Source organism: Halyomorpha halys, unplaced genomic scaffold (assembly GCF_000696795.3).
Source record: "Halyomorpha halys isolate HHAL.00 unplaced genomic scaffold, Hhal_1.1 Scaffold926.1, whole genome shotgun sequence".
NCBI lineage: Eukaryota > Metazoa > Arthropoda > Insecta > Hemiptera > Pentatomidae > Halyomorpha > Halyomorpha halys.
This window is the reverse complement of record NW_027107651.1, coordinates 12,595-27,970: the sequence shown is the minus strand read 5'-3', so window position 1 is coordinate 27,970 and position 15,376 is coordinate 12,595. Positions and strand designations below refer to the sequence as shown.

At 32.7% G+C, this 15,376-nt stretch overlaps 1 protein-coding gene across 2 annotated transcripts; it reads right to left on the bottom strand.

The window, feature by feature from the left end:
- Nucleotides 1-466: 466 nt before the first annotated feature.
- Nucleotides 467-15,101, bottom strand: LOC106687192 (uncharacterized; the record flags this gene model as incomplete). 2 transcript variants are annotated; one of them, XM_067046048.1, is given in 5 exon segments in its annotated part: nucleotides 467-674; nucleotides 882-980; nucleotides 4,102-4,170; nucleotides 14,004-14,102; nucleotides 15,033-15,101. In XM_067046048.1, coding segments are annotated over 5 exon segments (396 nt in total), but the record flags the coding sequence as incomplete, so codon positions are not given.
- Nucleotides 15,102-15,376: the final 275 nt, after the last annotated feature.

The following is a 15,376-nucleotide window of genomic DNA, read 5'->3' as shown; positions in this document are numbered from 1 at the left end:
CAAACCATAAAATTAAAATATTATAATCTTAACATTGTTTATTTTATATTAACACTACTTATTTACTTATTTCTTGTTTTCTTTCATTTGTATGTAATTTTCTTTTCTCTTATTTTTACCAGTTTTAACCTTACCTTAATTTACCTTTTTGTAACTTATTATCTTCCTATGTCAAAAGATTTGTATATCTTTTTAGACCTGATGAAGGCCAGAAAGTGGGGTGAAACCTTGGCAAATAAATAGTTGTTAACTATTTTTATTCTATATAGACCACTGACCATGTTATTCATAATTTTTCAATAAAGAGTAAAAAAAAAAAATATTCTGATTTGAGCTTTTTCTGAGAATTAAATAATGGTATCTATCTAAATATTAGAGGTACATAGTATATTATTCGTTTAATTTTGAAAGGTCTATCTTATAGTGAGTGTTAGTGTTATAAATCTATAAGATAGGTGTAATACATATATTATCAATATAAAATTGAGTACTAAGAGCCATAAATTGCTTTAATATCATCTGATAATGACATATAGTAATATAAAATTAAATTATTTCTGCCTGGCTAAATGTATAACATACATCTTCAGTTGCTTGATCATCATCGAGGCCTTTTAAATAAAATGGTTGAGTTGAATTATAACGATGAGATACGCACATCCTGCAGCCATCATCTGCGGATTCAAAATAATAATTAGTAATTTATAAGGTCGATTATTACAAAAAATCAAGAAGATTAATAACTATTACAAATTATAAAGAAGGCGCCTATCCTCTCGCCAAGGTTACGAAAATTTTATCATACATACTTTATATTATTCATAAATAATTTAACAGTCTTGCTGCAACCCTGCATTTACAACAATGTACTTACAACTTACCGAGTACAAAAGATTCCAATCCAGCTTCAAGAATCCGGAAAGTGTGAAGACTACTTCTGGTTTGCCAGAGAAGTGAAAGAATAACTTCAATGTTGTCATCTGAAAATTAAAGACAAGCATGAGTTTGTCTGTTTCAGCTTTCTCAATACTTGATGAATAGCAGTGCCAGGGACTCTATTAATTAAAATACACCATAAAAAGTTGATTAAATAGTAATAGGTAATAATGAAAAAGCAATGAACATAATAAAGAGAATGAAAGTATTACTACAAGTGAATAAAAGTAAATTTTTTAAATATATTATTTCAAATTCTTTGAGACAGGTTATAATTTATTAAATAAATCAAAAATTGTATCCTTATTAGTCTCAACACTTTTTATTTCATCAGTCCAACGTTTCGGCCATTTCAGCCATCCTCAAGGACATCTTCAATTATAAATTCTTCCTCACATTAAAATTTAAAATTTGTTTTGCAGGCTGTTCTCCCCAGGTAATTAATTATAAGTTAAAAACCTATTTTTTATTTAAAATCATAAATATCTAAATCTTCTTATTTTAAAATTATCCATCATATACACAAAACCTTGCTGTGTATAGATGTGTGCCACCTTTGTGGGAGTCTTGTTGTTGTTAATGTATGAAAAAGTGGATTAGTGCAGTGTTGGAGGCGATGAAAGATTTTAAAGTTCCTCCGTAAGATGAATTACATCCCCTCAACAGTGGTGACGGAATTTAGGTGTTTCGTAGAGGAGGCAGGTCCAAAAATAGTTTTGTACATCAGTAATTTGAGGCGGAGAGATAGGTTAGGAGATGCTAGCAGGCAATTAAGCCTGTAATCCAAATTTTCTGAATTTAAACAAATAATGTCAGAGAACTGAACCTAGTTCCACGGGCACTAAGTTATATATATAATTAAACAGTCGAAATTTAAAAATGCCCCAAGTCAACCACCTTCAACCAATGTATCTTCCACTCCACTACAGCCGCAAATATGCAACCACAAATGTGCACAGCGGCATATTCAAGATTACTACCATAGTTAAAAACTAGTGGACTGCACTAGTTAGTTTTGACAGCGTGAAATATTCGGAGATACACGTACATATATGTAGAAACACATATTTCTCTTCCCAATAATAATAGGAAAGTAGGTATTATTTTCATAAATTTTAATAATCAAATTAAACTGGAAGGCATTCACCGTTCAAATAATCCACTAGCGTAAGCCAACCAAGTTATAACCTTCATTGGACCCCTAACCTAACCTTATAATGCCAAAAGGCAATCCAAGGTATCCTTCACACCCAGCTATACATATAGCATACCTCCTATATGTACGTACGAAATACCCACTAACATCTTCACAGGAGGGTATGAAAAAAAAAATAAATTGGAAAAAACGAGCTATTAATTCAATCTTTTCTAGCAAAATATTCAAAGAACGCCCACTACAACAAAAATACAACTCAAAAACTCCTTAAAATGTAGGCCACTACAGAAGAAGGAAACAGTGCAGAACCAGAATATATATTGGTATATATATTCATGCTAAAAACCATAAGTTAAATTCAGAATTAGGGGTTATGAAAAAAAAAATTAAATTAAATAAGTGAGAATTTTCTACTATTAATTTTATTTGGCAGCTACCTTTTGAAGCGAGTCCGAGTCGAAACAGGGTTCAAAAAGGTATTTTGAAGGTTTCAGGGATATTTCGAAAATAGCTTAATTATACTTTTTTTGTGCTGATTACGAATTTCAACTTTGTGACCTCAATGGTTTTGGCTGGGATGGGGAGTAGAAGCTCCTCAACGATCTCCGGGACGAAACAAAAGTTTTAAAGAACTAGAGAAAAATAAAACAAATATTTCCAGAAAACATTTAAACTGAAATTCGCGTCCAGAACCCCCAAAAAATTGCAAAATATCAAATTCTTTTAAAACCTTCCAGATTCCCTTTTTTGAGCATCATGACCGAGACAATTGATTAATCGAAAATAAGTTGTTGTTTTTTCATCCTAAAACATTTATTTAACAGTATTATTAAATATGCTTAGCTGATTAATCAATCAGAAAAATTAGAAAACAGAATTTCCTTCGATAAATAGGACAGAAATCAGGTAGGGAAAAAAAAGGTTGTCCAGCAGTTAGGAGGTTCTCAAAATTGCTACAATTTACGGTCAACAAGTTAGTTTAACACATTTATAAAACGTAACAAGGACTTATCGATAATTGCTTCAAAAGTTGGGCAAATGTGTTAGTGATGAAATCGAGCAGCTGATGACAAGTATCTATTTGAGTAAGTGCATTTACGAATACCCAGTGTGGGAAGCAGTTATTTTCAGTCACAAGATCGAATTTTACTACTTCAGAGCAAACAAAATCAGACCATATTATTTTAGCTATTGATCTAACTGGTAGAGAACGAATAAACAAAACAATGGCCTATCCGATTATTTTTAGAAAAAAATCCTTCTGATTGTGTCATTTGTTATTGCCACTTGATGATTTTTCTCTTTTCTTGCCTGTTCTTATTAATAAAATTACAATTTATATATAAGGGCCATAAATGACAGTGATAAATAAATCAATAGGTTAATGATAGTAAATTTGTTCTTAGCTTAAAGGAATTCATAAAAAAATATATATTGCGTCATATATATTTGTAGGTAAATTATGATGATGCATACGTATTTATTTAATCTATTTTATTTTTAACAAATACACAAAATTAAAAAAACAAATATAATGAGTTTTACTTATTTGTATTCTCTACTAATAAAAAAAAAACATTAATCATATTTCATTTTTTTTAAATAAATAATATAATATATATATATATATTTTATGACTAAGTAACTTTTATATGCAGTCACATGAATATGGAAATTAAAAACACCTATTCTATCACTTTAAAAAACATACAAAAAAAAAAAATTATTTTTACTAACATGTGACGAAATATTGGTGTATATGTACATATAAATCTTTCAGTACCAATATTCGAATTTTTGTAAGATATTAATGTAAAGGTTCTTCTCGTTGATCTTACTATATATGTAATATAAGGTATATTAGGAAGAATATTATACACTCCATAACAAAACATCCGTAATGGAGCGAATAAAATAAATAAGACAAACATAATCTCAATTTAAATGAAATTATTGTAAATAATGTCTAAATGGAATTTCATAAAGAATACTATTGTACATCAACTTACATTCTGGGTCACTCTTGCAGGACTCTTGTAAACTAGAAGGCGATAAAGAGCTGCATCGAATTTCTTAGCCTGAAAAATAGTTCAGATCGTTGAAATATGCTTAAAAAATTAAATTTTAAATTAAATTAATTAAAATTTAAAGTAATATTTAAAAAACAATAGTACCATTAAATGAACTCAGATCATACATAACCAATATTTACCAAGGAATCATTATAACTTGATAATTTTATGCTCATAAAACATATAATTTATTTTTTCACATTTTCCTTTAAAAACCGTTCGCTTTGTCGAAGTTGGATTCAAGTAGGTGTATAGTATTATTTCCCTTTGTGTTAGTTTTTTTCTAAAGACATATTATTATCTATTAGTATATGATTGGTACGTTTATAGGTGTGTGTTTTAGTGATATGTGGTAGTCTCACACTTTTTGTATAAAAAAGTTTTCAGAATGAAAGTAAGAAAGAAAACATTTAGGTTCAGTATATCTACTGTTTATGCCATGATATACGGCTGAGAGACCTGGGCTTTAACAGGTAACCTAGAATGCACAAACGAGAGATGTGAAGAAAAGTCCTCCATGCAATTACAGGAGCGATCTAGTATTAACAAATAGAGGTGAAGAACTGACAGAGAACTTCTTTTTAGGGACCGAGGCAAGGAGGTTAAGGACATGTGGCGCGAACCAATCCATCAGGACTCCTCAACATAACAATGAATGCCAATATTGTTGGAAAGAGACGTGGGAAGGAATCGACGGGAGCAGTAAGATTTTCTTGATGTTTGTACTATACTATGAATTTTCGAAAAATCTGAACACGATAGCAGCACGAAGATATGAAGTTTCATTTTAATTTTCAACAATCATAGAAACATATAGATCATCAAATATTATCAATCAAGTTTATGGTCCTGAATTGATTATTTATAATTAATTAAGCGTAAATTATTTGTAAGATATGACACTTGTCACTCTTTTGGGTCAGTACCCCATGACCGTGGACTGACGCCAAGCTGAAGGCCCTCCTATATATAATTTATTAGGACACTTAGAGGTCAAACTGCCACAAGATACCACTGGCTACTCCTCAAATAGAATGTTTTCCGCTCAACGAAAGCTAGCGACGAATATTTGGACACAGTGCGTAATATCGCGGTCTATACTTACCAATGTAAAAACCACTACATTTTAGGAGAGCGAAAAACTATCGCAATGTTCTGGGAATACAGAGAGCCTTCGGAAATTTTATTTTTTCCCTTAGTGATGGGTTTTCCAACAGAATAAATGACATAATATTAAAGATGCAACATACACACTCAAAAGTGCCGAAGTTTTTATTTTACTGAAAAGTAGAGATATTAACTTCCTTTGTATTAGCTCGGGACCGTCGAAATATAATGCTTAGTCGGTAAATTATTTTCAATATACTAATATTAAAATTATACATAGAACAGCACATGGGTTTAAAATTATCATTTTATACCAAATTAATTACCAGAGTAAATTATTTCCGAATTAGATTTTAATATTTTCTTTTTGTAGTTTTGAATTGAGCGGGAGTAAAATAATGAGATCGAATGTAATCCAGCCCAATTGAGACCAGAAAGAGGTGTCAGCAGAAAAAAATAAACTTACCAAGTTGAAATTCGAGATCAGCATCTTAAAAATCATAAAAAACAAAGAATTTCAGAACTTCAGGATCCCTTCCAGACCCTCATTGTCTCCCACATAACTAACAAAAAAATTCTAGGCGAGTGGTTCCTAAACTTGTCTGCTGGAGTATTAGGCTAAACAAAATACACAGACCCCTTCTTGAGTTCACGGCACCCATGTCAAAAAAAAAAAGCGGCATAATTTTCCTTTAAATATGCAAGACAAAAAAATAAGTACGAAGTCACTGTTGGAATGCTATTCGCTATTTAATGTTATTATTTTTAATTTTAGGCAATAATTAGAGAATGTTGCATTCGTTTGGGGAACTCCTGGGTGCCAAGGCAAGGAACTATATGCACATTTATATCATCAAGTATTAGAATACACATTAAATAAAAAACGTACCTCCTCATTTACATTAGAGCAAGAGTCGATTATCCTGAAAAACAAAATCAGTAATACGACTGCCCAAAATAACAAACTTAGTACCGAGGGCGTGTACATCGTTGTTACCACGTTGGCTATCATCTCGTAGGAAGAGGACAGAATCAAAATGAAAGAAGCGACAAATGTGAGTGTAAGTCCTATGGTGTATGCCTTGTTGAGCTTCCTCGATGCCCTGGTCAGTAAATAATGGATCTTGAGGAGCAGCTCGACGTCTCCTGCCGTAGTGGCCTTAGGGACGCAGCTGGTCAGGCCGTTGAATCCTTCGGCCAAGGCATCGGTGAACCACATGAAGGCGGTGAAGACCCAGATGAGAGCTTCTACTTGGAAATAGTAGCCGAGGGTGTTGGCGAAGCCGTTGATAGAGAGGTCATAAGTGAAGGGGTCAATGATCATTATGAGGACGAAGGTGAGGCTCTGGATCACTGACCAGCGGAGCCTTCTGTGCGGCTCCCATCGGATCCCGTTCAGTTCCAGGTGCCTTTTCACTTTGGAGATAACTCTCAAAACAAAGGAGAGCTTATCTCTCCTCAAAACTATCGTAACGAGATGAACTATAATAGTAAGATTTAACGTTCCATAGTCAATTATGAATGTGATCTCTTTGTTAGAAGAATCGTTGGTGTAGTATTCGCTTTCAGGGCAAAGAAGATGGGCAAGAATACAGAATAAAAGGATAGAAATCATAACAATGGAACATAATGAACCAAAGAAAGAGACTAGGAGGCGGCCGTCGTGGATTCTGAGGGGAAATAGCCCCAACGATAGGGCCATTAATCGATATCTATCGAAGTCCTGAGACAGTTCGTTATCGATTTCAGTGTAGCCTTTTAGTTCCATCACTGCCAACCCCTGACTGATGTTGCCACTACAGGATAGCCCGGTAGTTGCGTGATTACTTTGGGCAATACTAGATTACTGGTTATTACTATAATCTAACGCACGAGGAGTTTTTTCGTTTAACTTTGATTTTCCTAGCATATTTAACTTATTAAATGTAGGATTATAAAAAATCCAATAAATGATACTATGAAAGTAAGACTAATATAATTAAATTTTTTTAACTAAAATGTTAAAACTCAAAAATATTTTTTTCTCTCTTCGAGTCCCATCTTTTAATTCGGGGAAAACGTATTATAGTGGTGGTGGGAGGTGGGAAAAATTTCACAATAAATAATAATATATTTTAACAATTTTATTACATGATTTTTTTAATTGGTATCTGTAAAATACAGGATAAATTGCTCTTGCCAAAAATTTCTGAAACCCTTCAGGCACTGGTTCTTCCTCGAAAAATCCAGCAGGAGGGTTAATAGTTTAATAAATTCTAACTTTTAAATTTCTGTACAGAAAGCGCGAGCTAAACAATTCCGAATTTGAGAAATAAAAAATATTATTTCCTCATCAATTTCATTTTTATTTAAATACCTGACCTTTCTACCTCCTCAAATGTTTTCCTCATATATTTACTTTATCTATAACAGAACTAGTACACACTGCATTGTTTTTATCGTATTTAATATTGTTATGATTTATTTGTTATTTCGAGTTGAAATCTGGCTGTAAACAATAATTAAACACTGATTTGAAGGAATAATTATTAATTAACTGAAAATATTGTGACTGTAACTACACGAAAAACAAACAAGACATATAACATTACAACAAATATTTTGTGTTTTATTTTATCTCAGTGAGGAGTCGAATCAAAATTCAATTATTTGATCTACATGGCAAAAGAACCAGATTGTACAAGTCATTTGAGATTGATTAAAACACTTTGACTGGCTACATTGTATCTTGAGCGGATTTTAAGTCATAACCTTTGGTTTTCTGCACAGAATACCTACCGCCACATTATATTGAAGTTGTACGGAGTAAATTTCATCAAGCAAGAAAAGCTTGTGGTCATGATAGATGGTAGATGGCTTGGGATAATGTTTAATTGGGATAATGTCACAAGACAAAGTGACACTTCGTATATTAGATAGGTGGAAATAATATACCTGATTTTTTATTCGTTCGCAAGATGCGATCATAGACATGCTATAGAACAAAAGCAAAATGGACCAAAAAAAATTTTTCAATATCAATAATATAGATGCTCCAAGAAAAAGATATTCAATAACAATATAAAACCGTACATATGACAACATAAAGGAAGATAACGAATCAAAGGCTATGTAGAAGGAATACACGCTATTCAAGCGATTGGAAGCAAGAGTAAGCAAATGATGGTACATCATCAGGGTTTCCAACTCATCAATTGAGTATGATTGACTAGTGCGGCGCTTCAAGCCGCTGAAACAATTAGTCAAGAACTCTGCGTACCAACCAAAAAGGCCGAAAAGAAATACTTTCGCAGTAACCAAGTAACAAAATGTAAACAAGTATGCTGCATATCCGACAGTCATGCCGTAGCTCAATGGATGAATAAGCTTAATTGCAAAAACGATGATCGTTAGGAGGAAAGAGCTGATGAATCGCCTCTTAGGCTTCCAGAGGATACCAGAGGGTTTCAGGTAGACCTTAGCTGAGGAAAGTCCTTTAATGATTTCCAGGATGAGCTTCCTTTTTTGGATAGTCCTGAATACGAAGATTATAATAAATAAATGAAGAACAATGTAGTCTAAGCAGAACACGACGTTTTCTGTATACGAGAAACCTTTAAATTCGTCAGCTTGCAGATACAACACTTGGATCACAAGGCACGACAGAAGAAAGAAGATGCTCCAAAAAGAGCACAATGAACCTGAAATAGAGAAGACAAGCTCATTCCCTACAATATTCAAAGGAAACCCTCCTAAACAGAACGGCAGGATCTTGTTCTGGTTGAAATCTTTCACCACATCCCGGTCAATAACAAACTTCTCTTTATCTAACATGTCGTGTCCTCTTCGGCAATGGTATTGAAGTGGCCGAATTGAAGCACACTTCAGTCTCCCACTTAGAAACAATCACACGGACATTATTCAATTTAGGTCAACTGGCTTTTATTTATTGTTCACATTATACCATTTACCTAAAATGTAATCCATCACTAGATTAGAAAATCACTTTAGAAACAGTTCATAGTGTAGTAACAGTACTAAATATTTAATTTAAATATAGTGTAAATAATTTAAATATTTTGTTAAAGTGTTTAATAACATTTATTTCACCAACAGAGGATATTCCTATCAACGGTTTATTATATCTACTCATGAAAAGTAAAATTTGTTTTAAATTTCTATTAAAATTCTAAGACAAAAATATATTTAGTTTAATATCAAAATTTTAATTCTCACTAACCCAATAAGTTACATATTGCTCTAGTAACAATTTTTCATAGGTTTTTTCCATAACGTTTGATAGAAAATTTCTTAGTTACGTTCAGCAAGACCTAGGGGTCGGTAAGCTCCGGCTTGGGAGCTCTTATTACTATTAATTTATTACTTCCTTGTTATTATTTGATTATGTTTTTCTGATGTTACTTTTTATATTTCTTCTTAAAGGTTGGACGCCGTCATGTGAGGAGCTAGGAGGGTATAATATAATATATTGAGGTAAAATATAATTTAAAGAGAATATTATACTCAGGACCAATTATTAAAATTATTTAGAAGTATCACTTTCCTAATGTTTGGGCAAATTTCAGGGAACTATCCAAACCTCCAAAAAGTTGGGACATTCGGTCACAATTCATAGGCAATTTTAGATTTTGAACCCCCTCATCACAAAAGGTTGTTGTCACAACGCTCCTCAATGAAAAAGTTCAGGTCAATGGCAAATAAAAAGGATCTTTATTGTATTTTTAACTTTTAACGATAAAATTGATTGAAATCTTTTTTAAAATGAGTTAATCTTCATTAAAGCGATTTCAAGAAATCCGTCAAGTGATGGGAACCGAGGCATTAAAACGCAATTGCTTGACATAAATAATAAGATATTTGAAAATTTTGTTACTTCAGTCCAGAATTTAGAAAGAGAAAGATTGATATTAACTTTATTTAGAGATGTCCATACATATACTCTAATATAGTATAAATATGTGCCTTTTGGGGTTGGATTTTGTTCTGAGTATATTTCATATAGTTCACCTTATGTTACTTTTAGTTGTATTCTAACGATTGAAGCCAATAGGGGAAAACAGATATTTAAAAAAAATTGTATGTGAGAAAAACGAAATTCTTAAATCTTCAAACTGTTATAATGTTTTTGTTTTTAAATAAGTGAGTAAACAGATAAATATTATTATTAATTTTTAAGTCCATCAAAAACCCTTACAGGCGATGATAAAACAATAAAATTGGATTTGTAACAGAAATCTTCAAAGGTAATGTATAATTATATTAACTTATATATTGATATATATATAATTTATGATATTATATAATTTAATACAAAATTGTTAGAAAGATGATGAAATAAATTATATTGAGTGTTAGAAAAACTATTAAAAAGAAACGTAATTAACATAAAAAGTAACATAATAATGAATTAAATTGATCAAAATTTTAATATTATCAGGACTGTGTGGGATTTACGAATAATAGGAGGCGATATATAGGTATATTATAACAATCTTTAGATATGCAAAGGACTTCATTAAATTTAAGGCAATATAATCCTTGAGTATTAACCGCGGTACATGATAGAAAATGCTATCGTTAGTGAAAATAATTTTGTGTGGCACTATGTATTACACACATTAATATGTTAAATAATTATATATACATGCACGTAAAATAATTATTATTGATAATATTCGCGTACCTTATGTGTGACTTGTTCGCAAGAGCTGACGATACTGTAACAAAGGAAAACTAAGATGACGGTCCAGATTGCGTTAAGGCCCATTATAAACATCATGAACAAGGAGCCATTGAACTGTCTCTTGGTGACAATAAGGTAAGCTCGTGTGAGTGACATGAAGAAGAATGCAATGTATGACACCGTGAGCAGAAAGGAATAAAGAGAGCTAAGCTGATTGGAAGCGGTAGTCAGCAAGTAGTGCAACTTCATCAAGCGTTCAAGCTCATATCCACAATCCGTTCGTTTAGCGCAAGAAGCAAGGCCGCCAAAGCAGTGCGTTAAGAAATCTGCGAACCACATGAACTGACAAACAATCCAGATTACCATTATAATCAAGTAATAGAACGCCGTGAAGTTCCCTGCGTATCCTAGCGAAATGCGAAACATAAACGGCTGATAAACTTTTAGCGAAACTATGACAATTGTTAAAAAAAGCGAAATGGAGATCTTACTCTTCGGCTTCCAAAGTATTCCAGACCGTTCCAGAAATATTTTCATATGCGATAGTTGTTGAATGATATTGAATACCAATCGTCTTTTGCGGATTGTATTGTATATGCAGACAAAGACAGCTAAGTGCAATAAGAAGTAGTCTAACCATACCAAGATGCACTCTACGATGTTGAGGTATGCATTTTCTCTAATTCGATAACAGACCTGAATCACAGCACAGGCCAAAAGCAAGGATATCATGAAAAAGAAAGTCGATAAACCCCAGAAGGAAATGATTAGATCGTCGTTTTTCAATTTAAGTGGAAACCCTCCTAGGAGCATGGTGCCCCTGCTGGTCTTGTTGAAGTGCTTCACTACCTCAGGGTCAATGGTTGTCTTCCGATGATCCAACATTTTGGGGTTCCAGTTTGGAAGTGATCGTTTGGGACAACCCTTAATTTACAAATGACTCTATAACGTAACAACTCTACTTAAATGTAATTTCCACAATTGGGATGCTAACGTTTTAGCATCCATCTCTCCATTTTCCACTCAGTAAATAACTCAATCTTCCTGTTTGTTACACATTAGGTGTCCGTGTAACATATTAAATATATTTGTTATGTGTTAGGTGTCTTTTGAAAACCTTAAATAAGAATTTTCATATAAATAAAAAATGCAATTATTAAGAAAATCCGTATCTAAGGGTTTTTTAGTGCGAATTTTGTCCCACTTTGCAAGGTTGTCGGTCTATTTTTTTTTAATACTGTGTTGCTGTAATGACATTGTAAGATAATTATATAACAATCAATTTGCTTTTTGGTTATAGAATAACAAAAATATACAGGAAATTTTATTAAATGAGTTTGAATTTATACAAAATTTTAAAAACCAAAAACGCTTCGTTTATTGCTTTATTTCAGAAAAAAAATCATATTCGTTTTTAGCGTCCTAAAAAACCCTTATTTACAAATTTTCACAAAAAGAAAAAATATTTTACCTGATCGGCTCAATCAAAGCATATTTAGCAGTAACTTATTTTATGTGTACACCATTGAAACAATTCACATCGAAAATACGCCAACTAAAAATTTTGTTTTTTTGTTTTTTGCGAAAATTCGTTTCAAAGGATTTTTGGAGGAACTAAAAACGAATCTGAATAGCTTTATCATAAAAAAATGTTTTTGTTGGTCTACTATGTAAGAAGCGATTTTAGATTTTGTATAAATTCAAATTCAGTTAATACAATTAACTATGTTTTTGTTATTCCACATCCAAAGAAAAATTGATCGCTATATTATTTCCTCACAATGCCATTATAGCAACAAAGAATTGAAATCATTTAGACCGACTGACCTAGTGTTTTTATGGAGAAATAAAAGTGATAATCGTTTGTTCACTCCAAAAACCCTTGAATACGAATTTTCGAAGTAATCAAAAATTTAAAACCTAATTCAGATTTTAGGAGCTATTGAAAAACATTAATATTAGGTCTGTTCCAACAACCGCTTCTGACTGTCCCGAAAATGCATAGTACAGCGTTTTATCTCCCAAAACCAGTATTGCGCATGCCCATTACAGTTCCAGTTGTAGGGACAGACCTATAAAGCTGTTTCAGTTGTAAGGAAGAAATAAAATTGCATTTAAAGGAATCACTACAATATATAGTTACTATGGAATAAAGATGATTTTTAGGAAATAAGATAAGAAATATACATTATTTCTAAATTTCTAAATTACACTTGCCTACAAATACTTTTATAATTAAAAAAAAAGACCGTGTAATTAAATTTCATTTACTTTAACAATGGCTGCCAAGGACGATCGGTTGTTTATTAACGTTATGTATGATGATTGAACAAATAATAGCTACTATAGTAACTTCCGGAGGTCCCCTGGTGACAAATGGCGAAGTTGGAAAACCCATTAAACTCAAGAAGGAGAGATGTTATAAGAACGGGACAGTTTGCTAGCGAAATACAAAACTTCTTGGCATAACAGCTCAGTCTATTGGTTTAATGATTATTTCTTCTCGGAAAACTATCCTGATGGCTTATAGTCATCTCTCTTGATAAGAGGTTGGGATCAAATACAGTTTTAATGATTAAAATGTTTAGGTGCTGTTTTATCTTATAGTGGTTCCTTGGCACATATAATCTATCTAGTACTTTCGGCCTTATATTTTTCCTTGAGGAGACAAGTTGACAAAGAGATTAGTGTGAAGAGGAGTGCAGTAACCTGGAGAGTGGAAGATGTCTGCCTAATGACGGGGGCAAATAGAGATGGATGAGATTAACTGACTATCTTTATTGCAATGGATGTTCTCAGAAACACTATACAACTTATATAGCTAACAATTATTTATTACTGTCTTATATGTCTAATTCTTATATGTCTTCTTCGGTCTAATTCATGTCTGCGTCTATCAGGAACACGAGGTATGTGATCCCTCCAGCGACAATCTGCAACAGGTTTCGATAACAAATAATTATTAGTATCTTAGTTTATAGTTATACTTTTTTAATAATAAATATGTTGCACTGTTACAAATATATATTTTGGTAAATAAACCACTTACAGAAAATAGAAGGCCCCAGTTGACTTCTGTAAATTTGAACATGGTGAATGTTACTGGCTCGTTGCTAAGAAAGTGGAGAAATACACTTAATGCAGCGGTCTGCAAAACAAAGGTGGGTGGTAAATTTCAATTTACATTAAAAAGTACAGGAATGTTAATTTTAAAATACTGTTATTTTTTATGGAAGAAGATGCTGTGGTGTATTGAAGAATGGAATGGACAGTGCTTGGCGAGCCAGAAGGGCGCCACTCTGAGAAAGTTCTTCGCCACCGTCCCTTCAATACAGAGATCGAGGTTGGTTCACCCAAATTATTGGGTCTCGCAGATCTTGATCAGACAGGATCCGGTAGGTTTCTGGGAAAGCTGCAAAGCTTTAGGAACAACATCGCCCTCATAGTGCGGAATCCCTGAAACTGCAAAGCAGGTATTATTGGTTTGTACCGCCATGGAAGGACACCGCACCAGGCTATTCAGAAAAACCGGGAGATTTGCTTTGGAAGAGTCGGTCGGATGAAGGAGGAGAATTATCCCTTCTTCAGGGAGTTCATCTGTGAGTGGAAGCAGGTGGTCGGCTCCACGTACTTTACGTTGGAATGGGCTCGAATAACCGGAATCGGCGGGCCACCAATAGGATAACATAAAGGCGAAGAAGCAAACAAAAACTGGGACTAGGAAGACTGGACAAGGGTGCATGCTGAAGAAGGGATGCGGACCAGGAGGGCTGGACCCATCATATGGATGCAGATGGACAAGATACAGCCCTATCTAATAGGGCTCACTAGAGTGCTAGGCTTAAATATATAATTGTACCCCTTCCATATAAGAGAATGCTATGATTTCCATGACTGTCAGCACGTATCTTTATTCTATTTTGCAGTAAAATTTTCATTAATAATTAAAATAAAATATATGAGCAATAATGTGGTAGAAGGACGTATACCGTTAATTCAAAGTTGAAAATGATTAGGATAATTTTATCATAAAGTGAAAAGTTACTGCAATTAATGAACGTTTAAGGTGTATGCTTACCGGCTGTAAAACATTTGAAGCTTGGTCTTGAATGATTTTCTCATAAATAGTGTCATCGAATTTCTTGGCCTGTGGAAGAACAAATAGTTTCTGTGAAGTTTAATAAGATAAATTTAAATTATAATCATTTTATGCTTGCTAAAATATAAATATTTAGTTTTTGGCGCCCATCAAAGCAGAATCTAGCCATTAATTGAAGTCGTAAAATACTTTGTATAGTTTATTGTTTGTTCTTTGTAAATAAAAAAATATATTCGATAATTCAACGCCAATAATTAATTTAGTGGATTCATAAAAGATAACTTAAATGGTTTATTGCCTTTTATTGCTAGTTGTAAAATATT